We start from the raw sequence: 27,809 nt of genomic DNA on the forward strand, positions 1-27,809 counted from the left end.
TTTTCATATTCCCCCTTTTCAAGCATTATTTATGAATTGTGATTAAATAGTAGTTTGTTACAGAGAATGGTACTTTCCAATCAACATCTCTGTCAATGTCTCAGTGCATGATATTTTTATGCAATTGCTCACATTTTACATGAATAGGGTATTTCCCAGTCAATCTTTCATTAGATTTTATTCCTCATACTCCAGCTCGATGACATTTTCCATCACAAATTACTAAAAGTGCAAACTAACAGCAGGATCACACATCTGGGTCCTCGTGAACAATGTGTCCAATGCGCCATCCCATTAAAATTAGATTTAGCGGTAACACAGGAGTCCACAACAGACAAGGATATAGGTTGAATTAAATTCAAACTTAGATACTGAGTCATAGAGTCTAACAGCATGGAAACAGACCCTTCGGTCCATGACAATCATGTTCAAAACTAAACTAGTCTCACTTGCTTCAACCTCCCGTCAAACTCCTACACTCCAATGAAAAAAGACCTAGCCTCACCATCCTATTCTTATAAATCAAACCCTCCCCAACAACATTCTGATAAATCTTTCCTGACACCTCTCCAATTTTACAATATCTTTCCTATAGCAGGGCAACCAGAACTGCACACAGCACTCCTGAAGAGGCCTCACCAACGCCCTATACAATTTCTACATGATGTCCCAACTCCTATACTCAAAGGCCTGAGCAATGGAATAAAGAATGGATTAAGATTTGGAGAAAAAGACACAGAAAGGAAAAGTAAAAAAAAACTGATGAAAACCCTGAAGAACATTTTACTGCCTGTAGAAATAAGGCTACACTGATGCAGTTGTGTGGTGATAATGGGAACTGCAGATGCTGGAGAATCCAAGACAATAAAATGTGAGGCTGCATGAACACAGCAGGCCCAGCAGCATCTCAGGAGCACAAAAGCTGACGTTTCGGGCCTAGACCCCATCCCCATCTCTGATGAAGGGTCTAGGCCCGAAACGTCAGCTTTTGTGCTCCTGAGATGCTGCTGGGCCTGCTGTGTTCATCCAGCCTCACACTTTATTGTCACTGATGCAGTTGTGCCTATTCTGGCCCAGAGATGTTGAAAAAAAATCACATCCATAAAATAATTAAGATTGTTCTGTGATGTTCAACAGTATTATTCACATTGTGTGGTTATTTTAGTTTAACAGCTAAAATGCAACGATTTCCTGAAATACATGGAGAGGTAAGTGACGAGCTGTCTTTTTTTGGCAAGGTTAATGATTAACCTGTGCAAATCTTGGTACAAATTGCTGGTCAATTTACACATTAAAGATTATTTAAATGTTAGACTTTGTTATTTTAGCAGAACACTCTGACCATTTGGCACTTCTGTGATTTAAAAGGTTGTACTTGTGTAGTTACATTATCTTTCACACAGAGATCCAAATTATTGTGGCAGCATACATTTTTACAAGCATGTTGTGGCCTGCATGGTGATATTGGAGACACCAACATTTCTACACATCTTTTCTAGTCTATGCTTTGTGCTCAATGCTTTTTGAGAAATTGCAGGCCTTTATATCCTGCTGCAGTATGTTACCTTACCCCTGCGTGGACAAGCTCCCAAAAGGTTGCCCCAAATGTTGAAATTAGGCTGACATCAAAATTATAATAGAGTCAGCCTACTTCACATGGAGAGGGCATGGCTTATTTTCTTCCAGATTTCACCATTGAAAAATCTCTGTTATAGTGTCATAAAGTGAATTAATGTAAATGTTTAAAGTCGTTTTATACAAAGGTTTCGTTTTGTAAACAGAAAAGAAGACCACCAAGAAGACTGAGACTACGAGTGCTGAAGAGTCCAAAAGGACATTTGCCCCGGTTATCCTGAAGGAGTTGAATGACCTGCAGGTTATGGATGGTAGCCAAGTTAGGATGACAGTGGAAGTGGCAGGTGAGGCATGAACCCACTGTCCCAGAGAACCACATGCCGGTAAGAGATCACAGCCTAAAAAGCCTGCTGGCAATACATTTGTGACAGAACTCCATTGTTAATCCTGCACATAACATTTGAGCCACACAAATACCTGGCGACGACCCAATTACAACTACTCCTCTGTTTTCTCCCCTCTCTTGAAAACTCCCCGTACCATGATGGTAAAAATAACAATAAGAGCAGAGAGGATGAAATATGAGGGTAAACTAGCCAATAGTATTTTAAAAATTGCAAGAATATTTTAGGCATCTAAAAGGTAAGAGAGAGGCGAGCATGGACATTGGACTGCTAGAAGATGAGACTGTGATAGGGAGCAAAGAAATAGTGGAGGAACTGAATAGATATTTTGCATGCATTTTCCCATTGGAAAGTGCCAGCAATGTACCAGAACTTCAAGAGAGTCTGGGGGCAGAGGTGAATGTAGTGGCCTTGACTCAGGAGAATGTGCAGGGGAAGCTGAAAGGTCTGAAGGTAGATATATAACCTGGACTAGATGGACCACAGCACAGCGTTCTGACGGAGATAGCTGAAGAAATTTTAAAGGCATTGGCGATGATTTTTCAGGAATAACTGGAATCAGGGAGACTCCCAGAGGTCAGGAAAATGGTTACTGTAATATCCTGTTCAACAAGGGAGAGAGGCAAAAGACAGAACTGTAGGCCATTAGCCTGACCTTGGTAGTTGATAAGATTTTAACAACTATTACTAAGGATAAGATTGCTGAGTACTTGGAAGTATACAGTAAATAGGGCTAAGTTGCACAGCTTCATCAAGGGGAAGTCATGCCAAACAAATCTGTTAGAATTATTTGAGGAGGTAACAAATGAGTTAGATAAAGGAGAGTCAGTGGATGTGATCTATTTGGATTTCCAGAAGGCCCTTTGTAATGTGCCACTCAGGAGGCTGGTAAATAAAATAACACTCATAGTGTTAGGGTCAAGGTACTGGCATGGATAGAGAGTTGGCTGACTGGCAGAAGGCATAGAGTAGAGATAAAGGGGTCTTTATGGGATGGCAAGATGACTGGTTGAGCTCCACAAGGGCCTGTATTGGGACCACAAATGTTCACATTGTACATTAACAATCTGGATTAAGGAACTGAGGGCATTGTTGCTAAGTTTGCATGTGAGAAAAGATAGTCAGATGGATAGGTTGTGTTGAGGAAGTAGGGATGCCGCAGAAAGACTTGAACATGCGAGGCGAGTGGGCAAAGATGTGGCAGTTGGAGTACATAGAACATAGAACGTAGAACAGTACAGCACAGAACAGGCCCTTCAGCCCACAATGTTGTGCCGACCATTGATCCTCATGTATGTACCCTCAAATTTCTGTGACCATATGCGTGTCCAGCAGTCTCTTAAATGTCCCCAATGACCTTGCTTCCACAACTGCTACTGGCAATGCATTCCATGCTCTCACAACTCTCTGTGTAAAGAACCTGCCTCTGACATCACCTCTATACTTTCCTCCAACCAGCTTAAAACTATGACCCCTCGTGTTAGTCTTTTCTGCCCTGGGAAATAGTCTCTGGCTATCAACTCTATCTATGCCTCTCATTATCTTGTATACCTCAATTAGGTACCCTCTCCTCCTCCTTTTCTCCAAGGAAAAGAGTCCGAGCTCAGTCAACCTCTCTTCATAAGATAAGCCTTCCAGTCCAGGCAGCATCCTGGTAAAACTCCTCTGAACCCTCTCCAAAGCATCCACATCTTTCCTATAATAGGGCGACCAGAACTGGACGCAGTATTCCAAGTGCGGTTTAACCAAAGTTTTATAGTTAAAGGATCTATGTATCTGCACACCAAGATCCCTCTGTTCCTCCACACTGCCAAGAATCCTATCCTTAATCCTGTACTCAGCTTTCAAATTCGACCTTCCAAAATTCATCACCTCGCATTTATCCAGGTTGAACTCCATCTGCCACCACTCAGCCCATCTCTGCATCCTGTCAATGTCCCGCTGCAGCCTACAACAGCCCTCTATACAGTTAACGACACTTCCAACCTTCGTGTCGTCTGCAAACTTGCTGATCCATCCTTCAATCCCCTCATACAACTCATTAATAAAAATTACAAACGGTAGAGGCCCAAGGACAGAGCCCTGTGGAACACCACTCACCACTGACTTCCAGGCAGAATATTTTCCTTCTACTACCACTCGCTGTCTTCTACAATGTGGTAAAGTGAGATTATGCACTTTGGTCGGAAGAATAGAGGCATAGGTTATTTTCTAAATGGGGAAAGGCTCCAGAAATCTGAAGTACAAAGTGACACGGGAGTCCTAGTTCAGGATTCTCTTAAGGTTAACATGCAAGTTAAGTTGGCAGTTAGGAAGGCAAATGCAATGTTAGATAAAAACCGAAAGAACTGCAGATGCTGTAAATCAGGAACAAAAACAAAGTTGCTGGAAAAGCTCAGCAGGTCTGGCAGCATCTGTGAAGGACAAAAACAGGGTTAATGTTTCAGGTCCAGTGGCCCTCCCTCAACCTGTTAATGTTTCAGGTTGAGGGAGGGCCACTGGACCTGAAACGTTAACTCTGTTTTATCCTTCATAAATGCAATGTTAGCATTCATTTCAAGTGAACTAGAATACAAAAGCAGGGATGTACTGCTGAGTCTGTATAAGGTTCTAATGAGACCACATCTGGAATATTGTGAGAAATGTTAAGGAAGTATGTGCCCTCATTGGAGAGGATCATTCACATAAATGTACCAGATGGGGCTTATGAGAATGATCCTAGGGATGTAGGGCTGGTCATATGAGGATGGTTGAAAACTCTGTGTCTGTATTCGATAGAGTTTAAAAGGATGAGGGGAATCATAGAATCCCTTCAGTGCAGATATGATTGACAGTCAAGGAATACTGAGAGGCCTGGATTGGGTGGATGTGGAGAAGATGTTTCCACTTGTCGGAGAGACCAGGATCTAAGGGCACAGCCTCAGAGTGAAGGGACAACCCGTTAGAACTGAGGTGAGGAGGTCTTTCTTCAGCCAGAGGGTGGTTACTCTGTGGAACTCATTGTTACAGAGGGCAGTGGAGGCCAAGTCATTGAGTGTATTTAAGGCAGAGATGGATTCTTGATTAGTAAGGAATCAGGATTATGTAGAGAAGGCTGGAGAATGGGATTGACAAACATATCGGCCATGATCAAATGTCGGAGCAGATTCAGTGGGCGGAATAGCCTAATTTGTCTCATTTGTGTTATGGTCTTATGATATAAAACTATGCAGAGAAAGAAGTTATTCATGCAAATTGTGAGTAGCATGCAATGGCATTTGAAGTTTAAAAGATACAAGTAAGAATGTTGATCTGAAAGATCATTGATTAGTCAGTATGTCAGAACTATTACTCATCAATATCTAAAATAATGATGAAAGTTGAGTGTAGAATTCCTGTACAAAATACTTTCTTGTTTTGCAATAAAGACAGCCTTTATTTTTTAGAATTAAGGGAAAGAAATTATAAAATACATTTCTATTGCACCTTTCACAGCCTCAGGAGGTATCACAGTCCTTTACAACCAAATTAGTGCTTTTGAAACAGCAACTGATTTGCATGCAGGAGGCTTTAACAAAGAGCAATATGATTGTGACCTGATTATATATTTATATGGCATTAAATGAGGGATTAAAATTGACAAAGGCATTATTAATGATTCCCTTGCTTGTCTTCAGAATAGTGACATGGGATTTTTTTTCTACCTCAGAAGAAAGAAAGGATTTCAACTCAGTACTGCACTGAAATGGCAAACTGGAAATTTGCTGGGACTTGAATCCGCACTCTTCTGATTCCTGATTGAGGCAAAAGTCAAACCACAAAAAAAATGTTATATTCTTCTTGTTGGGCAAAATCCAGCTTAATTTTTATCATTGTTTGTAAAATTGATGTGTTTGTAGTAAATATTTAACTCATGCCTATTCATGATTTAATAGCCTCATCACTGCAAAAGGAATGTGCTCACCTTCTCTCAGGACAGTTGGAAAGTTCAAATATACATCATTACTCAGTTGCGAGGGTTCCTGTCTACCATTTGGTAATGCTAATGTGTGTTAAATTCATTAGGTAATCCACCCCCAGAAATTATCTGGCTCCATAATGGGAAAGAAATTCAGGAATCAGAAGACTTTCAGTTTGAGAAGAATGGAAATGAATTCAGTCTTTTTATTCAGGAGGTTTTTCCTGAAGATACAGGAAAATATACATGTGAAGCATGGAATGACTTTGGGGAAGTGCAGACACAGGCAATACTAACTGTTCAAGGTACTAATCTTCCTGATTTGTATTCCAGTTGTGGAAGTACTAACTGACCATGCTTTTGTGCAGAGCTGCACTCCATGCATCATCCTTTGCATTTACGGAGGATGGTGGCCTTAAGTATGCATGTAAAAATATGGAGGTAATAATTTATTGTGCTATTTATGTGCTTTAAATGATGTTGCAACATTTTAAAAAAGAAATGTTTAAAGCTGCTATAGGTTGGAAGTATATATAACTGGATTTGAAAATAATATGAATCACTTCATTGTCTTGTAAGATCACCTCAAATACAGTATAAATACGTTCAGCCTGCACAGAATAAATACCTTCCTGTGATGTAACATTTTGGAAGCATAGGATACTTGTAGCAATGCACTCACCACATCTTATTTGTGTCACAGAAGGTTTTGGGATTTTGAGGAATTCCTTTTTTTTAGTTCATTTAATGAATGAACTGAACCACGGCCGACCCAAGGCAGCTATCGTAAACAACTGGAAAATACATTCAATTTCATTATTTTTGCAATCTAGATATTAACCACATCCTGGTCAAAGACCAAGGAGCAACATTGCACAAGAAGAATCCCACGCAGGCTAGAGAGCCTGCCCAAGTTGTCAAAAAATAATTTAAATAGCAGGAAAACTGAATTAATATTGATGAGGTGACATTCCGCCTACTGGATAACTCTTTGTACACTCTCTGCAGATAAATTTTCATGTCCATGTTTTATAAAGACAAATGTTTACTCGACTAATTCTTGATGATTAATAATTCTTAATAATAATTCTCAATTACTAGGGATCACAATTTCAAGGTGAGAGGAAAAAAGTTTAAGGGAGATATGCGTGGAAAATTCTTTATGTAGAGGGTCGTGGGAACCCTGAATGCATTGCCAGTGGAGGTGGTAGAGGCAGGCATGATAGCACATTTAAGATGTATCTAGACAGATACATGAATACTGGATGTGAGATTGCTCACTGAGCTGGAAGGTTAGTTTTCAGACGTTTCGTCACCATTCTAGGTAACATCATCAGTGAGCCTCCGACGAAGCGCTAGTGTTATGTCCCGTTTTCTATTTATCTGTTTAGGTTTCCTTGGGTTGGTGATGTCATTTCCTGTGTTGGTGATGTCATTTCCTGTTCTTTTTCTCAGAGGATGGTAGATTGGCTCCAAATCAATGTGTTTGTTGATGGAGTTCCGGTTGGAATGCCATGCTTCTAGGAATTCTTGTGCGTGTCTCTGTTTTACCTTGCAAGAACTGTGACAAACACTACATTGGACAAACTGGCAGAAAGCTAGCCACCAGGATACATGAACATCAACTAGCCACAAAACGACATGACCCACTATCACTCATATCCTTACATACAGATGAGAAAGGACACCACTTTGATTGGGACAACACATCCATCCTAGGACAAGCCAAACAGGGATGTCCTGCTATTTCTTCCTTGTTAATAGATTCAAGCATTTTCCCCAATACAGAAATTAAGCTAGCAGGCCTACAGTTATCCGCCTTTTGTCTCCCTCCTTTTGAAAAAGTGGCGCTACATTTGCTATTTTCCATTCCACCAGATCCGCCCCAGATTACAGTGAATTTTGGCATTTTACCACAAGCACATTTGCTCTTTCCCTGATACCCTGGGATACATTGCATTAGGGCCAGGAGACTTGTCTACCTTTAGCCCCCATTAGTTTGCCCAACATCACTGCTTAACTGGTAATGATCATTTGCCACTTGTATGCATTAGCTTTCAATTGGATACTTTCCTTTATTTCTTTAGGTATCTATAGCTGATTATCCCTTTTCCTACCGTCCTTCCCTTTTCACTGGTATTTACTTTTGCTGAGCACTATCAAAGATCGCATTGAAAGTCCTCCACTGTTCCTCAACTGTCCCACCATGTAGTCTTTGCTCCCAGTCTACCTTAACCAACTCCTCCCTTGTGCCATTGTAGGTTGGGTTTGCACTCATTTGAAGGATGAAAGGAGACCTTATTGAAACATATTGGGTGGCTTGACAGGTAGATGCAGAGAGAGTGGTTCCCTTTATAGGAGAGTTAGGACCAGAGGCTGTATCTTAGCAGAAGAGGTTGCCTGTGTAAGACATATTAGATGAGAATTTAATATCTCAGTGGGTTGGGAATCTCTGGAATTATTTACCACCAGAGAGCTGTCAAGGCTGGGTCGTTAAATATATTCAATGTTGAGATAGACAGATTCGTAATCATGAAGGGTATTAGGGGGTTATGGAGATAAGACAGGAAAGTGGAGTTGAGAATTATCAGATCAGCCATGATCTCATCGAATGGCAGAGCAGACACACTGGGACGAATGACCCACTTCTGTTCTGTTATCTTTTGGTGTTTTGGTCTTGATTACAACAGCAATACATACGATGAATGATACAGAGCTGACGTCTTCCAGGATAGATAACACAGCTGCTGTTGAGTCCTTCAGCTGCTGTCTTTGCGTTCAGAGAGCAGTATCTAGAAGACTTTGCAGGATGTCACATTACTCATTCAAAGCCCATTATTATAACAATTTGTAGTTGTTTTGGGCACTGACTCAGGAATGCGACTTGCTTTCATAGGAGCAGCCAATGGCCTCTTTTGGGAAGTGATAGATTCATGATAGCCTCTCTGCCAGGCTCATAATAGTACTTTAGTGGCAAGAAGGTTAGTTAGTTCAGTTAGTTGAATGGCTGGTTTGCGATGCAGAGTGAGCCAACGTTTTCAATTCCTGTGCCAACTCAGGTTACAATGAAGGCCCCTCCTTCTCAAACTCTACCCTTGCACGAGGCATAGTGATCCTCGGGTTAAATCATCACCAGTCATCACTCCCTAATGAGAGGACAGGTCTGTGGTCCTCTGCAACCATAGCAACCTTACTTTTTACTTTGCTGCTATAGAGTTAGTTGGGTCAGACTGTTCCTGACCACAATGTGAGGTTACACTCTGCAGCCAAGTCCTACAGGTACAAACTTCTCGAGGTGATCTCTCTTGTCCATCTCACATGTTTTCAGTTGAAGCTGAGTTGCTTGCACCTACTATGCTGTACCCATGGATAATGAAGTTATAAAAGCACAAGGATTAGTAAGCATCCACAGAAACAAGTACAAAGGATATATAAAAGAGGTGACTCATAATTTCTATTATATGTGAAACAGTTGAGGTTTAGGATTAATTTGATCTTTATATCCAGTCTGCATCATTAAAATAGGTCATTTGGCTCAACTGATGTCGACTTGCATTTATATTCAAATGAACTTCCTTCGTCTATGAAACCATCTGCATATCCCTATCCCTGTATCGCTCATTTGTATACTTTGCTTCCCTTTAAATACATCTACGGTATTAGCCTTGCCTGTTACTTTCAATAGCACATTTCATATTTCTCCTACTTTTTGGGTAACGAGTTTTTTTCTTGAATTCTCTGTTAAATTTATGAGTAATTATTCTTACATTTTGTCGCTAATTTTGGTCTTTCCCCTATGTTCCTGCAAATTGGGTTTATCTACTTCACTGAAACTGCAACAGTTCAAGAAGGCAATTAAACACCATCTTCTCAAGAGCAATTAGGGATTGTCAGTAAATGCTAGTTTTGCCATGACACTCACATGACATGAGCAAATGAAATTGTTAAAATATTTTTCCATAACTACCCTAGCCAACTATTTCGTTATTTTAAACATCTTTACAAGGTCACCTCTCAGCTGTCCGCCTTGTCTTCAACAGAAAAGGGATCCAGCTTGTTACGTTTTTTTGGGTTAGTTTTAACTTCTTCAGCTTTGGTGTCATAACCAAGATTTACTTTTGTGTTTTCACCAATGCCACTATGTTATTTTTGTAAATGGACACCTGAAACTACACACACAAATTGCAAATGTAGTTTCACTAACCTACTACATCAGTTTAACCTCATTTCCCTGCTTTTGAATTTGATCACATTTAAGGCCTTATCGTTGCTATTGATTTTCACTGGAGCATTAGAGATTGGCGAGGGGGGGGGTCACCTTATAGAGGCTTATAAAATCATGTTGAACATTGATAATATGAATAGCAAAGATCTTTTCCCTAGATTTGGGGAGTTCAAAACTAGAGGGCATATTTTTAAGGTGAGAGGAGAAAGATTTAAAAGGGAACTGAGGAGCAACATGTAAGCACAGAGGGTGGTTCACAAGTGGAATGAACTGCTAGAGGGTGTGTTGATGAAGGTGCAGTTACAACATTTACAAGATATTTGGACGGTATAGGAAGGGTTTGTCAGGAAATGGGCCAGGGGTGGGCAAAGGGGACTAATTCAGTTTGAAAAACGTGGTCAGCATGGATGAGTTGGACCGAAGGGTCAGTTTCCATGCTGTATGACTTTATGACTGTATCCTTTTGCTCTTCTACCCTTTCAGATTTATTATTAAACTAAAATGTAGATTCCTTATTCTTCCTACCAAAATGGACCACCATAATTACTTATATTAACAGTGAATTGCTATTCTATGAGTTAATTAATGACCATAGTTCAGCTTACCCTTTGCCTAAACCGTCCATAAACATTAGATAGCCCAAAACATTGTTGCCTGTTTATTTAACTCACAACAATTCCTATTCCCCTACCATACTGTGCTTCTTGACTTACACTGGCCCATGAACAAGCAATGTCTCATCGTTAAAGATAATGGGAACTGTAGATGCTGGAGAATCCAAGATAATAAAGTGTGAAGCTGGATGAACACAGCAGGCCAAGCAGCATCCCAGGAGCACAAAAGCTGACGTTTCAGGCCTAGACACTTCATCAGAGGGTCTAGGCCCGAAACGTCAGCTTTTGTGCTCCTGGGATGCTGCTTGGCCTGCTGTGTTCATCCAGCTTCACACTTTATTATCTACGTTAAAATTTTGTCTTTGTTTTCAAATCCCACCATTTCCTGCCACTCCCTGCCTCTATAACCTTCTGTAGTCCTTTAGCCATTTGAGATGGATGTTCTCTTTTAATGCCTTTTGAGCATTCCCAATTGTATTTGCTTCTGCATTGATGACCAATTGCAGAGGCCCCAACCTCTACAAGACACTTACTTAACTTTTCTGCCGCTTCACTTCACTTTCCTCTTACAAAACACTGTTTAAGACTTCTCTTTGACCACGCTACTAGTTACCTAACCTAATAGGTCTGAGATAGCAAGGTGTGGAGCTGGATGAACACAGCGGGCCAAGCATCATCTTAGGAGCTGTGCTCATCCAGCTCCACACCTTGTTATCTCAGATTGTCCAGCATCTGCAGTTCCTATTATCTCGAATATGTCTGATGTGGTTTCATGCTTAGTTTTATAATGTTCTTGTGAAGCACCTCGGGACATTTTCTTACATTAAATACGATATATAAATAACATTATGGCTGTTGCTTTTGTTATCCATATCTTTGTTGCCTCTGAACCTGACTACTTAAACACATACCCTGCCAGTGCCCCACATTTTAGCATCCATAAACTTGAGGTCTTCCGAGATTCTGTTGCCTGTGACCTAACTCACATCAAGTCCCATTCACCTCCGTTCTCAGTGAACTGCACTTCTTCAGTTCATTCATAATTTTCATTCCTAATTCTCATCGTAGTGGTCTAATCGTTGCATGGCCTGTATCTTTCTATTTCTATAATCTCATGTTCTACAATCCACTGAGCTATCTGGGCTGCTATAACTCCAGCCTCTTCAGGTTTCATGATTTTAATTGCTTGGCCATGAGGCCTGCAATTCACCTGCTAAACCTCACCATCTTTCAACTTCTATATCCTCCTTGAGACAGCTCATTTAAACCTATCTCTACGACCAAACTTTAGATCATCTCCCCGACTCTTTTCTGTTTGGCTCAAAGCTAAATTTGGTTTTGTGGATCCTTAATTCTCATTAAAGTTTTGTCTCCTTCGCAAAGAAGTCTAGTTCTTCACTTTTGAAGATCTAACTTCAGAACATCATCAAAACCTCCCTGACTTGAACTGCCTCAACAACTACTCCTGATTTACTAGCATGATCTGTTCCCCGAGACCAAGAAATCCTGAGACTGCTCTCAAGTGTCTAATTACCAGCACAAATTTAGTTTTTATCAAATAGCACTTATTATTAAATTTCTCTTAAGCTACAACTTCTCCCAATTACATGAAGCAAATACTGCTTCTGGGCATTCTTCTCCTTTCTACAAACTGCATTGAACCACCAATGGTTTGCAAGGATTTTTTTAGCCCTAACTTTTTTCCATGGCACAAAACTACTACTGTCTGGCACATCTCCTGATCCATAGGACAGCCACTGGATTCTGTATAGAGCCACTTCTTCTGCTGTTGCTCTCTCCCAGAATGTAACTAATTTCTCCTGGAAAACATACCCAGTTAAATTAAAACCAGAAAACCTTCTTAAACTCCAGCAATCTCAAGAATGACGTAATCTGACCTGCGCTGTCTTTTACCTGAATTTCAGGGTTTACTGAATGCATTTAAACTAATTTAGTGCAGATGCCACAACTCCACATCAAAGCAAACTATTGTTTTATGGTATATCTATCCTGCTTTGCTCTTATTTAACAAATAGGAACCCTCTGAACTGCCAGTTTCTCACTCTCTTTCTCACCCTTCAGTAAACAAAACACTCAAAACCTTAAAGTGCAAGGGACTTCAAATTGTATCTATTGCATTCCTCTTATTGTCTAGAGTTAAAACTATAATTTCTAAAAATGATATACTCAAACACATGAACCATCAGTTAGGCATTTGCAACAAAATGCAAGCTGTTGTTGGTTTGTTGCTTTCTTCCTTTGTATTAACTACACTTCCCAATTTGTTTCAATTTGAACTTGTACTTCCCTTGTATGAACCTTTAATGTTAATTGCAAACAATTAGTGGTCCCAGTACCAATCTCTGTGAAACACCACTTTCCAATTAGTCCAGCCTTTAGCAGTTTGTGTTTTATTCTGAATTTGGAGTTTGCATGCGAAAGACCCATAGGGTAGGACTAAAGTCAGATAGCATTGATTAGGATTGTGGAATCGTTGGCAATGTAGAGTGGAGTGCGATTCATGAAAAACTCTCTTGGATGCCCTTTATTTTCTTGTTCAAGGAACATGAACATCTGGTCCCTCACGATACCAAAACATCTGAAACATGGCCATAAATATCTGTTGAGAGATATACTGTAAAACTCCTCCCAGAAAGTCCAAGCAATAGAAGCAGTACTTCAACTTGTAAACTAGCAACAAAATTTCTAATGATAACACAGTTGTCATTGTAGGTCAGTTCATTAACTGCAAATTGATACTGGACTGTAGTTAGGACCTATGTTTGAAGAAAATAGCCCTGCCAACCACGAGCCTGTCTGCAACCCGAAGGCAACACAAATTATTTTCACAGGAAAAATGCATCATGATACTTGTTGGAGCCCACAACAAACCCACACATGTTGGTTCCTACATCCTCAAACAGGCACGATTATGATGGAGTCCAATGAAGGAATCCAGATTGGTAATGGATATAAGGAGGCAGTGTGGGTGAACAGTGCAGCCCCTTGGACAAAATCCAAAGTTGTCTCATTTTTTCTGTCTAGTAGGATCGAGATGTAGGTATTCCTCATTGCTTGGAGTATTCTGATGACCTGTCTCACACAATGGTAGAATACAAAATTTAAGGATCCATTGATTAGTCTGAAATGAGCCTTGTTACAGGAAAATTAAGGGGCATGATGACCTTGTCAGTCGTGTGCAGTGCTGTTCTTCTTTAGGATTCAAGCTTGAGTTGTAACTGCAACATGTGACATTATTCAGTCATGACCTCCTTTGTGGGGATGCTGCCGAGTGGAAGAAATGCTTCTGAAGACCAGTGTGAAAATGGACATTTATGCAGTGCCCACCCCTGTCTATGAGCTGTTACCAATCTCTGTACATCCCTAATTCCCGACTCATCCTTCGGCCCAAAATGCAACTCCACCAGTCCAACCATAATTGCGTTACACTATTTCGAAAGCAGCCAAAAACAATGCTGCAAAACAAAATCTTCTTAGAAGCCAAATTTAAATCATGAAAGTCAGAAAATAGCCTAAAAGTCATCCAAAAATTCACCAGAGCCTGAAACAGCAAATTAAGAACTGACTTAAATGTGATGAATAGACAAATTAAATTGCCCTATTGAAGAGTCTATCCACCCTGTTAACATATGAACATTGGAACAGGAGTAGGCCAGAGGTCAATTGAGTCTGCCCCATTGTTCAATACAATCATGGCTGGTCAAACACTCCCTTTCCCCATAACCCTGTACACCGCTGCTAATCAGAAGTCTATTAGTCTTTGCATTTGATGCAATTCTGAGTATGAGTCTCCGCAGTTCTTTGAGAAAAATAATATTTCCTCATCTTGAACGTAAGTGGCATCCCACTTATTTTTAAACTATGCCTTCTGGTTTTAGACACCTGAACCAGGAAAAACATCTTGCCTACATCTATCTTTTTAAGTATTTTGTAGGTTGCAATTAGGTCATCTCTCATTCTTCAGGACTTGAGAGAAATCAGGCCCCGTTTGCCCTTTGGCTGTCTCTAGGATAAACCTGCCATCCCAGGAACAAATCCAGTGAACCTTCTTTGCCATTCCTCTATAACAATAATATCTCTCCTAAGATAAGGACACTAAAGCTAGAAATACTCCAGATACAGTCGAATAAAACTTTAAAAATATCAGAAGGAAGACTTCACTCCTTGTGAATTCAAATCCTCTTGAAACAAAGGCTAACAATCCATTTGCCCTTCCAATACCAGGTGTATCTGCAAAATAGCCTTCAGTTACTTAATGACAAGAGTACCTAGTTCACTTTACACATCTACACTTTCTATCCTCTTACAATTTGAGAAATACTTACTATAGCATCAATTGCTTCCACACTATATTCCATATTCTTGTCCAGTCAATAAGCCTGTTCAACTCCCCTAGAAGCTGTTCTACATCTTTCTCACAATGCACATTCCCACTTGGTATTATATCATCTGCAACTTCTAAAATATTCCATTTGATCCACGCATCCAAACCATTAATGCATATGTTGTGAATGGCTAAGGCTCAATTGTTGATTCTTATAGTACCCCACTAGTCACAGTCTGCCAGCATGACCCATTTATTCTTACTCCATGTTTTCTGTCTGTTAGCCACTTATTAATCCCTGCAGTACATTACTACATCTTTCATGTGCTTTAATATTTCTAACGAGCCTCCTTTGGGGGCTTTAGCGAATGCTCTCTGAAAATCTAAATCCATGCATCATTCTCCTTTATCAGTTTTATTTGTAACATCTTTGACCCCAAAAGCAATTTCCCATTTTCACAAATGTATACTCAATCAGTTCATTTTCAACCCAATGTCTATTTCCTCCGAAAAGTCTCCCTTGCTCTGACTATGTGGCTTACTCTCTTGCCATTAGTTGAAGAGTGAATTTATCACGTGGTGAGTCAGGTGCGGAGGCAGCTCAGTTTCACAAAGACTCCCACAAAAAGCAGATGATTTTTATTTAAATATCTTAATGAATGCTTCAAGTACCTAATGTCCATCCTGGATACTTGCAGCAGAGCTTTCTTCAACTTGCTGAGTAATGAACATCTATGCTCCATGGATGCTTCCAAATGAGTGCCGCAGTGGCAATTAATTTTCAGATCAATATTTCAGATTCGATAGTGCAATGGATGTAAAATTTCATTGTTCTAAACAGTCTCCAGAATTCTTAACAGAATTCTTACTTTTACATCACAGAGGCTTATTGAGAATGAAGAGTGTAGGTGTAGGGTTGTCATCTCTGGCTGTATATATTTCTGGAGATTGTATCACATTGCTTCCTTCTTCCAGCAACTACATTCCAGCAATTGATCACCCCTATAACCACCTTCATGGGGCAATGACTACTGTTGTTCTCTATCCAGGCTTGGAAAGCCAGTGCATTTTAATTATCCAACTAGTTGATGCTTAATTATTATCCAGTCACTAATCATTTTATAATTAATAAAATGAAAAATTACAGGAAATTTGAAAAATAATCACAACTTATTAAAATCCCCTGTCATTGTTCTTCTATGATTGTTTTTGAAGTTTTAATTTCTGCAACTATAGGACAATGCTAGAAGGTTGGCAGTGCTACTTGGAAATATTATATTGTTAAACAGGAATCAATTTTATCCTGCGTACTGTCCAAGATGATTGTTTTATCAGGCAAAAATCACATAGAAGTCTCTTATGATTCTATAGAGCCCCAGGACGGGATACAACCCTGGTTTATCAGCAAGCCAAAAGCTGTGACTTCGACTTTAGGGGAACATGCCCTCATTTCATGTGCCATCGCTGGAGATCCATTCCCAACTGTGCAGTGGTTGAAAGACGGGAAGGAGGTTATCATTGATGAAGGCTGCAAAGTCCTCCAAAATGAGGATGTGTTTACACTGTTCATCAAGAATATCCAGCTTCATCATGCTGGTCAATATGAAATAAGGCTGAAGTATGTTTAAAATGCATTCTCTTTAAATCTTTATTTACTGTTATCTACATAGATGTGCAACAATCTCAATGTATTTTGGTGTTCAGTGTTTATAGATTGATCATAAATGTATTTAAAGAAAATATTTACGAGTTAACTGTAAATTGTGGATAAGTTTATTTATAATTGCAATGTAAGTTATCTTTATAAATTGAGATGACAAAGTGTGAACTGGATGAACACAGCAGGCCAAGCAGCATCTGAGGAGCACAAAAGCTGACGTTTCGGGCTTAGACCCTTCATCAGAGAGTCATCATCAGTCTGTGATGAAAGGTCTAGGCCCGAAACGTCAGCTTTTGTGCTTCTTAGATGCTGCTTGGCCTGCTGTGTTCATCCAGCTTCACCCTTTGTTATCTCAGATTCTCTAGCATCTGCAGTTCCCATTATCTTTATAAATTGCAGTCCAACCATTTTATTCATGTAATCTTATTCAATCATATGATGGTATGTGGCCGTTAGCAAAATTAGTCTGAATCTTGAATAATTTTTTTGATTTGATTTTTTATGGTCATATGTACCTATGTACAGTGAAAAATTCTGTTTTGCATGTAGTACAGGCAGACCTGACCGTAAAACGTACATTGAGGTAATAGAACAGAACAAGGAATGCAAACTCACGGCTGCAGAGTAGGTGCACAACGAGCAGGATCAACGCTAAATTTAAAATGTGAGAGGTCCATTCATAAGTCTAATAGCAGCAGGAAAGAAGCTTTTCTTGAATCTCTTAGTTCATGTGGTTAAGCTTTTTTGTACCTTCTGCCCAATGGCAGATGTTGGAAGAGATTTTAACCAGGGTGGGAGGGGTCTTTGTTCACCTTAGCTGCTTTCCTGAGGCAGCCAGAAGCATAGATGGAGTCAGTGGATGGAAGGCCAGTTTGCATGAGGGACTGGGCTCTGTTCACAGCTCACTGTAGTTTCTTAAAGTCCTGGAATGAACGGTTGCCATAGCAAGCCCTGATGCATCCAGATAGAATGCTTTCTAAGGTTTATCTATATTAGTGCAGTGGCATAGAATTTCCATTCAATCATACAGTTCTTAGCACAAGGTCTCCCAAGGTTAGGGTAATTATTGTAAAGTTTGATCTTGTACATTTTTAGTAATTCAATGGGACAAGTCAGTGGGAGTTCTCATGCTTCCCAAGAAAATTCTTTCAAGGAACTTGTTGTCAGATCAGATCTACACTTCTTTAAATGAGCATTAACAAGGCTTTATTAAACATAACTATATACAAGGGATGATAAAAGACCATATACTCTGAAATCAAGCTACAAACTTAATTATCCAGTTCCATCTGATCTGATATTATTATGACGTAGCTCCTTCCGCACATGTTCAGGATTTATTCTTACAGTAAAGGTATAGTTACACTTTACTCCAAATCCGCAAGGTAAGCCAGGAGTGCAGTGGGGTGGCAGCTCCTCTGTAGCCAGGATATCTTTCAGAATTCCATCAGAAGTGTATCATTGTTGATAGCTAAATAAGATCTTTAGGAAGTTTCAGGGTAGCACTGTGGCCTGCAGGATGGATGACAATTGGCTTTACTTCCTCATGTGTTTCTAAGCCTTTTTTTAAAAAAAATGATTGTCCATATTCTGCAAATGATCTTCATAATTAAGAAAGTTTTGCTTTTTAATGGTAATATTCTGCAAACTTAAACAAAGGTTATTTTTATCTCTTAACAGTTTGTTTTTCATACATGAGATCACTCATCAATTATAGCAGAAGGTTTCCTCAGATATTACTTCACAGTGATCTCAATACTCTGAATATTTTGTCCATCAGTCTGTCTCTGTCATGTGAAATTGCATGAAAACACTGTCATTCTCTGTATAGGATTATTGGACCTCCACAGTCAGCAATTTTTGAATGTTGAATTTTTGCGCAATCCATTTTGGATTCAATCATGTTCTTTTCTCTTTTGATAGCATTTTATTAGCTGCTTGTCAACGTTGAAATGACACTATCCCCAAGTCTTGGTGCTCATTAGCATTTATTTCTTGCAGAGTTGGAGTGGTTTGTTGTGATACTTCTTTGCTGTAGGTTAATATCTCCTGTTTCCGTATTGTGGAGCAATGTCAAAATAGTACATCTTATGGCATGAGTGACATTCAGCTTTGCTGGCTAGGCTGGGTTGGAACTGATGTGAGGCTTTCCTACCACACATTGCCAAGGAGCAATGATAGGAGTGGCACTATTTTCACTTTGTGGCTCTCGTTTTCCCAGCTCATAAGCAGCCCCCGATTAACAATGAATTGATTCAGAGTTAGCAGGCTGATACTAGGGAAGTTCTATGCATCCTTGGCTCGTGAAATTAAGCATCTCTGGTGATCTGCCTTGTTTGTGATAATGTAATGTCATCTTTCGACTGTAAAACCTCTGATAGCCTTCATCCTGCATCTTCACTACAACATGATCTTTTATGGTATCTTCTTTTAAGATTTCATGGCAAATTTCTGCAAGGTGATAAAAGAAAACATTTTTAAAAGAATTGATGATTTTCCTGGCTCCTGGTTGCACTGTTCAAACTATGTTCAATCTATCATTTTACCACAAACTGAAATAGAAATTGAAAGTATTATTTGCTTCATTTACAAATTCTTATACTGTGCCCTGTATAGTGAGAATTGGTGGTGTTGGCTCTGCTGCCAATCTTTTACAAGCAGCTTGATAACTGTTAAATAGCCAGTTTACCTGTACATTGCCTGGTCAATGCCGTCTGCATTCTGTATAGAGTCTGGCAAAAGCAAGGCTTTTTATATCATGTAAGCTACAGCAACTGAAATACAGCTTAACTTTCCTTTACTTTATTCTCTTTTGCAGTTATACTCACCTTTATATAAAAATACCTGATCTACAGTTACTTACTACTTACTCTGAAGTAATTTTCTTTCAGAACCATTCCAGACTGGACTACCTTAGTAACTGCTTATGTCCTGGGTTTGGTTTTTTTTGTCCGGGACTGTGTTCCACCAGCTTTGCTGTTGGGATGTCATAGCTTTTACAGAAAACTTGACTGAGAGATGGTCAAGACTGGCAGCTCATCTTCCTGGTTTTAGATGCTATAGTAAGGATAGAAAAGGAGGCGAGAAAGAATGAGAGGTGGCATTTTTGATTAAGGAATACATTACTGCTGTAACTAGGGAAGACATTTCTGAAAAACTTTCCAGTGAAAATATATGGGTAGAAGTTACAAATAAGAAAGGAAAGCTCAGTTCCATGGTATCGTGCTATAGGCCCTCCAACAGTAAGAGTGAAATTGAGAAACAAATTCGTAGGGAGATGTCAGATATACGAAAGCATAATAAGGTTGTATTAAGGGAGGATTTTAATTTTCCAGACATTGACTGGGACTACCATAGTATTAAAGGTTTGGATGGTGAAGAATTTGTCAAATGTGCTCAACAAAGTTTTCTTTTTCAATACATGGATGCTCCTATGAGAGAAGGAGCAAAACCTTCTTTTGGGCAATAAGGCAGGGCAGGTGGCTCAAGTAAAAGTGGGGGAACACTTTGGGTCTAATGATCATAATTCTATAAGTTTCAAAGTGGTTGTGGAAAAGGATAAACCTTCCATAAAAGTTAAAGCCTTTGCTTGGAGTAAGCCAAATTGTAATGGTATGAGGCAAGAACTTTCAAAGGTTGACTGGAGTAGACAGTTCACAGGTAAAAGGATGTCCAACAGGTGGGGGGCACTCGAGTGTGATGATAAGACCATAAGACATAGGAGTGGAAGTAAGGCCATTTGGCCCATCAAGTCCACTCCGCCATTTAAATCATGGCTGAAGGGCATTTCAACCCCACTTCCCTGCACTCTCCCCGTAGCCCTTGAGTCCTTCTGAGATCAAGAATTTGTCGATCTCCACCTTGAAGGCATCCAACGTCCCGGCCTCCACTGCACTCCCTGGCAATGAATTCCACAAGCCCACCACTCTCTGGCTGAAGAAATGTCGCCTCATTTCAGTTTTAAATTTACCCCCTCTAATTTTAAGGCTGTGCCCACGGGTCCTAGTCTCCCCGCCTAACAGAAACAACTTCCCAGCATCCACCCTTTCTAAGCCATACATTATCTTGTAAGTTTCTATTAGATCTCCCCTCAACCTTCTAAACTCTAATTAGTACAATCCCAGGATTCTTAGCCGTTCATCATACGTCAAACCTACCATTCCAGGGATCATCCGTGTGAATCTCTGCTGGACATGCTCCAGGGCTAGTATGTCCTTCCTGAGGTGTGGGGCCCAAAATTGGACACAGTATTCTAAATGGGGCCTAACTAGAGCTTTATGAAGCCTCAGAAGCACATCGCTGCTTTTATATTCCAACCTTCTTGAGATAAACGACAACATTACATTCGCTTTCTTAATTACGGACTCTACCTGCAAGTTGACCTTTAGAGAATTCTGGACCAACACTCCCAGATCCCTTTGTACTTCTGCTTTGTGAATTTTCTTGCCATTTAGAAAACAGTCCATGCCTGTATTCGGAGGCATTTTGTTCCTGTTAGAGTGAAGGATAAGGCTAGTAAGATGAAGGAACAATGGATGAATAAGGATATTGTGGTTCTTGCCAAGAATAAAAAAAGTACCTTTTTTAGATATAACCAGCTTGGATCAATTGAATCTCTTAATCCATATAAAGATTGTAGGGACATTCTTAGGAGAGAAATCAGGAAGGCAAAGAGGGGATATGAGATAGCATTGGCAGATAAGGTGAAGGATAATCCAAAGAAATTCTACAAATACATTAAGAGCAAGAGGGGAACTAGAGATGCCATTGAGCTTTTAAAAGATCAAGGAGGTTGTCTTTGTGTTGAACCCCAGGAGCTGGGAGAGATACCAAATGAACTGCCTAGTGAAGTGGTGGGTTTAGCTACAATTACAACATTTAAAAGACGTTTGGATGGATACATGAATGGAAAAGGTTTGGAGGGATATGGGCCAGGGCCAGGCAGGTGGCATTTAGGGTTTAATTTGGGATTATGGTCAGCATGGACTGGTTAAACCAAAAGCTCTGTTTCATGCTATATGCCTGTGTGATTCTATAATGGGTAAAAATGTCAGTTCCTTCATGACTGTTAGCTTCATTAAGATGGCACTGCCAATGGATTTCTCCAAATCAGCCCTAATTAACTGAGCCAGACCTTCAGTGCCCTCACCAGGAGGGATGCATTGCACACTGATATTTGTCACTAGACTGGTAAACCAGTGATGCAGGTAAGATTCCAGGGACCACGGCAAATCATGGAATAGAATCCAATAAAATCTGAAATGTAAAATGCAATGATGACCATGAAACCATTGTCAGAAAACCTCATCTGCTTCACCGTTGTGTTGTGTCATTCCATGACCATGCAAAATGATAGACTTCAAACATTGTGAAGCCATCTTCTATATGGAGCCAAGCAATTGACTGGTCTGCAGCACATCTTAATTGTGTCAGTGTCCTGGAGGTGTGCCAGTAACATACTCAGTAGAAAGTGCTCCCCACGCTCATCCAGGTAATGTACTCACTGAGGCGTCCATATCTTAGCTGGTGAAGGATGCAGGTGAAAACCTTGCCGGTGCATCTTCTGAAGCTTCTTCCTCAGAGATGAAGAAAGAGGTAGTGACTCATGAGGCCATTCTCTTGAAGGTGAAGACTGTGCAAAAACCATTGACACCATCAGAAGACAAAAGAGAGAACGAGTTGTGAAATTGGCATTGACGTTTGGGCATGTTAAAGCTATGTTCACAGTGATGGAGAGCAGCACAATGTTTGACAATCTTATTTAGTTTCTGAGACATGGCGTTCTCGGCATCACAACATGAGCAGGATCTATCCACTCTTGCTAAGGGACACATATCTGGCCCCTCATGATCTGTTTCTCTCCACCCTGTTGTGGGTGGTGAGACAAAGGGAGGTATTTAGTGAGTTGAAAGTGGCTGGTACAGCTGTGTTAGTGCAGGTGGGAAAAAGATGGTGAGGGTTTCCTAGTGAGACAGAGTTAGGCAGTGCAGGGAGAATGCAAAGTGAGTAATATTGGGAAGGTGGACTGGGTGAGAACAACTGGTGCAAGATGCTGCAGGCAGTAGTGAGTGTGGTAGACCATGATCGTTGGGAGGTGGGGTCAGAGGCAGTGTCAGTTTGAGCATAAGTTACCAGAGAGAAGAGGACGGCACTTATCTTTGCACAATAGGAAAGGTTCTTTCTATATTGCTGACCATTTCTCTGGACTGTGGACACCACACTGACTCAGTGGCAACTTCCAACCAAGCTGGCAGTGCCTGGTGCCATGGTCTCTTCTATTGGTCCTGAGGAAATAGGATGGCCCTCTTTCCCACTACTCTACCCACCCATACCTCAAGGTCCCTGTTGGTGACAGAGGGAAATAACTTCCTTTTCTCAATCATCTCAGGGGCAATTCTTCCCACAAGGAGCCATGCAGGACAGCCAGTGGCCTGGTGCACAGCTGCAGTTTAAACATTGTGCTGAGAGATCATGCCAGTGGTGAGTGGTTCTGTCACTTGCAATTGCATGATAATGCAAGCTGGGTGCCATCGGAACATGGGGCTGACCTCACCAGATGAGCTTCCGAGAAAAGCATGAGAAAACCCACAAAAGATCACAGAGTGAAGCCCTACAGGAAACTTCCCTAACCTGACTTCTGGCCAATTTTTAGTAAAAATTAGCCCTTTGAAACTCAGAAGTTGAGTCAGGAGATATTTATCAGTATTGTTTCTTTCTGCAAATAAATCTGTTCTAGTAAAGACTGGTTTTGGACTCTTCCTTCACCAGCTGGCCCACCTTGACTATGCTATTCTAACACTCACTGTGGTTTGGTAGGAAATTTGAGGCACAGTTGATCAGTTCCTGAAGGTTGTTAATAGTCTTTGCTTTGTTACTTACACCCTCGATCCTCAAATCTTTTGGATAGTGCATTAATAAGTACAAAGAGTTCATTCCTTTTGCAGTGGAAGAATTAGCAGCTTGATTGTATCTCATCCTACAATCTGACCCAGCTAATTGTAGTAGACTTGTTATGCTTTGATAAACAGTTCACTAGCCGTATGTGAGCCTCTGTGCCCGGATGTTGCCCAGATTGTGATGGACAGATAGCAAGTATTTACAACCAAAATGTATCAACAATATGTTTTTTTTATTGCTAGCATTTGCTACATTTCAAACACATACTAATATAGTTACTCATAATTGCCAATTTAGTTTTTAAACTATCTGTGCATTATTTGATTTAACCCCTACACCCCCAATTTGTTTTTTTCACAAACATCAGAAACCCGGTTGGCAAGTGTAGCTGCCACGTGTCTCTACTGGTCAAAGAATGCTCCCTTTCCAGAGAAGAAGCCAAAGAAGAGTAAGTATGTTTCCCACATTACTTGGGAGAGTTCTATTTTTGCATGACTGTACGAGGGTCAGCCAGTTTTATCTGGAAAAGATTCAAAATTAATCCCCAGAAGTGACCAAACAAATTGTTTACATCACACAGCTGTGCCATAATACATGGTCCAAGCAGAGTCTGTTTCACTTTTTCTCATGCCCATACATGGTCACTGAAGTCATCAGTGATGCAGTACAGTAATAGATTGTGTTCTTGTAATAAGCCTTTCCCTTTTATAAACATTCTTCAGCCTGGGGCTGTTCGCTAGCTTTCAAATTAACCTCTTGTTAATTCTCTCCCTTTGTTGCTGGTAACAGTAAGGAGCAGTGGAACACCAGTGCCCTTGAAGAGAAGGAGGATAGTGGTGATGGCATAGAGAATTTTGTTAAATCAGACAGTGCCAAGAAGAACATCGCTGAAACAAGAGGAAGCACAGTGGAAGAGAAAACATTCCGTGGGGTGCTTAGGCGAAAAGTTGAAACAAAAGAACAGTCAGCAGAGCAACTCAAACAGCACGAGGCTGAGCAGAAAGACTTCCGTTGCGTGCTGGGGAAGAAAGTGATCACCAAAAGCTTTTCTGAGGAAGTACTGAAGGAACAATCAGCAGAACAAATGAACTTCCGAGATTCGCTTTCCAGACATGTCAAAACAACTAATTCATTTGAAGAAGAGAAAAAGATTTCAGGTCCCCAGCAGGTGGATTTTCGGGCAGTACTTGGTAAAAAGAACACTCCTAAAATATCACAAGAAAATATCACACCAAAGCAAGTGCAGTCTGACATCAGGAGTGCTGTAAGCTCAGAGAAACAAGATTCGACTGGCAAAAAGGCAAATAATGATTCGGAAAACCTTCAATCTGTAAAAGTGGACTTAAATGATAATGGTGATTGTAAAAATGGATGTTCATGTATCGATGGTGGTATAATTGATCAGAAACCTGAAAACACAGGAAATGCACCTATTTTTAAGGAAACATTAAAAGATACTCAGGTAGTAGATGGTGAACGTTTATTGTTGCAGTGTCGAGTTGCTGCTGAACCAGCTCCAGTAGTCACCTGGACTATAAATGGAAAGGCCATCAAGTCATCCAAGTTCATTAATATATCACAAGAAGGTAACTGACTTCCAAGGATGAATGGTGATTTAATATAAACCTTAAGTCTTACATTCACATTGCATTATACTTAACATGAAAAATTGTGAAATTTATCAGTAACATTTCATTTAATTGTTGAACTAAGGAAACTTTCATCTCCATTCAGTTTTTTTAGAACCCTGAAGATTATATATCTTTATTGTTCAGAAATTATTTGTGATGTAACTGCACATCAGTATTACAAATGTCAAAATACTTCTTAAACCAATTATTATTTGTATTATGTGACTTTTGAAAAACAAGAATTTAAGAAAAGTTGATAACATTTGTTTAATCAGTTGAAGTTGATGAATATTGGTTCTTAAAAGTTGTGTGTAAAGAGTTAAGTGCATTTGAAACTTCCATATGGATTGTGAACTCTCAAAAGCTTTTATTTATGTCAGGATCAGTTTGTACACTTGCAATTGAGGAAGTCCTGCCTGAAGATGAAGGCCTTTACAAATGCATAGCTGAGAATTCTGCAGGGAAAATGGAATGTTCTTGCTCAGTTACTGTGGCTGGTAAGTACATTCAGCAGCATGAGAACTCACAACGGAAAACATTCCTCCGCATGCAATGCTGTTTGTCTTTTCTTCCTGTCATTAAACTGCAAAGTTAAAAACAAAATTCCTTCCACCAGTCTGTGGCAAAACAACTTATTAACACAAGATTAGGGCAGAGTTTCTCTCAGATAAACAAACGTCTAATAGCACAAAGCAAAATGAAAATAATCTCAAACAGTTAAACTAAAGGAGCCTAAAAAATTTGCAAGTCTGATGTTAACAATATGCAACTGGACAGGTTTTTGTATAAGTTAAATTAACATAGAGAACTAATGAATTTATTTGCATTATAAAAACTTAGTATTCACCAAAGACCCAGTTAAAACTAAAACCGTGGATGATTAAGCAGCATTTGATGGATTTTGTAGAGAAAGGTCTGTGATATCTATAAAAAGACATAACTTTACAATTCCTAGATAATTATCTGACCTGCAACAGAAGATAAACATATCTTAATGAATTTGTTTTAACATTATTCTTTTTCAGATGCAGCTGCCTCAAAGACTCCCAAAGCTGCTGAGAAAACATCAAAGACGGCATTGTCCACTCTTAGTCCCACTTCAGACTGTGGTAAGTCACAATCATTTATCCTACCAGTTTCCAAATAAGGAATGGATTATGCTTTCAGCTCTTTTCCCCTTAGCAGTTATTCACAGAAGAAGTTGTCATCTGCAATGTTGATATATGATGCTGTTTTAACCTTTGGCAAAGGATATATGAATTTCTCCTTCATAAAACAAAGTATGCTATGAATGTTAAATATCAAAAACTAATGTAAAGGAGTTTGAAGTTAACAGTGCAAATTCTGTATTTTCTTCTTAATCATGAATTAAGATTTTTTAAGTGAGTGATAAATTTCACAGACTTTTGAAATATGCAAAAGTAATTTCTTTTAAGGAACTTTAATTCATAACATTTAACAACAAAAATGATGAATAATCTAAAACAGAGCATTTATGAAGAAAGAGAATGATGGTATAATTTGCCTCTCTGCTGTAATAAAAGCAAGACTGCAATTGAAACTGAAACAAAATTGATATCACAGTGACAATAATCTATACCCTGTATTGTACCTTTCTGAAAGGTCAATCACTCCCAGCCAAGAGTCTCATCTGAAAGGAGTATGAGTCAGAGAATTGAACCAATTAATCTATGTATAGAATGACACATCATAGAAAGAGGCCATTCAGCCTCTTAATCCTAATTTTCGTAGTTATTTCCGTCCTCTGTTCCATCCACATGGTACTTTCTTTTTATCCTTTTGGAATTTATTCAGTTCATCTTGTAAAATTATTATTAAATCTGTTTTCACAGGCATGCACACAAGTGTATTCAATAACAACTTCCTGTCTAGAACGCTTCTATCTCACTTCAGGTCTTTTGTCAACTATGTCCTCCAATTGTCTATATTTCCTCCATGGAAATAGTTTCTCCCGTTTCATGAATCAAAATTCTTCCTGATGGCTAAACACCATCATCTTAACCATCGGCTATAAGAACAGCTCTTGCTTCTCCAGTTTACCTATACAACTGAAGTCCCTCATTTTGGGAACCATTCTCGTGAATCCCTTCTGCACTCTTGTCAGGCCTTGATATCCTTCTTATAATGTGATGCGTAGAATTAAACACAATAATCTAGCTGAACTACTAGCACAATTTCTCTTTTTACCTCTCCTAAGAAAGCTAAGAATCAAGTATACCTCCTTAACAGAAAACCAAAGAACGGTGAATGCTGGAAATAAAAAAAATATCAGGACTCTCTGTTCCTGCACTGCCTCTAAAATCACACTATTCATTTGTATTGCCTCCTTGTTTTTCCCAGCAAATGCATCACTTCTCACTCCTTTCTCAATGCTAATACCAACTGTTGATTGTCAGTCATTTTCACCACTTTGTATGCATCCTCCTGAAGTCTGTTCCCATCCTCCTCATTAATTATTACACTTCTTGGTTTTGAGGCATCTGCAAACTTTGATATTATG

At 39.6% G+C, this 27,809-nt stretch overlaps 1 protein-coding gene and 1 long non-coding RNA gene across 5 annotated transcripts in view; one reads left to right on the plus strand and one right to left on the minus strand.

The window, feature by feature from the left end:
• The window catches only part of LOC125454051 (myosin light chain kinase, smooth muscle-like), a 399,944-nt gene that overhangs the window by 254,669 nt on the left and 117,466 nt on the right, over positions 1-27,809 (plus strand). For all 4 annotated transcript variants that reach the window (XM_059647275.1, XM_048534324.2, XM_048534323.2 and 1 more), the window contains 7 exons: positions 1,782-1,919; positions 6,024-6,221; positions 16,472-16,718; positions 24,025-24,105; positions 24,447-25,243; positions 25,669-25,785; positions 26,314-26,397. In XM_059647275.1, coding sequence (XP_059503258.1) covers positions 1,782-1,919; positions 6,024-6,221; positions 16,472-16,718; positions 24,025-24,105; positions 24,447-25,243; positions 25,669-25,785; positions 26,314-26,397 — 1,662 coding nt within the window. The remainder of the gene's footprint in view (positions 1-1,781; positions 1,920-6,023; positions 6,222-16,471; positions 16,719-24,024; positions 24,106-24,446; positions 25,244-25,668; positions 25,786-26,313; positions 26,398-27,809) is intronic.
• Positions 18,700-27,809, minus strand: part of LOC125454052 (uncharacterized) — a 37,355-nt gene continuing 28,245 nt past the window's right edge. The window contains exon 3 of the long non-coding RNA XR_007247919.2: positions 18,700-19,211. This is a non-coding gene — a long non-coding RNA (uncharacterized LOC125454052). The remainder of the gene's footprint in view (positions 19,212-27,809) is intronic.

Source organism: Stegostoma tigrinum, chromosome 7 (assembly GCF_030684315.1).
Source record: "Stegostoma tigrinum isolate sSteTig4 chromosome 7, sSteTig4.hap1, whole genome shotgun sequence".
NCBI classification, from domain to species: domain Eukaryota; kingdom Metazoa; phylum Chordata; class Chondrichthyes; order Orectolobiformes; family Stegostomatidae; genus Stegostoma; species Stegostoma tigrinum.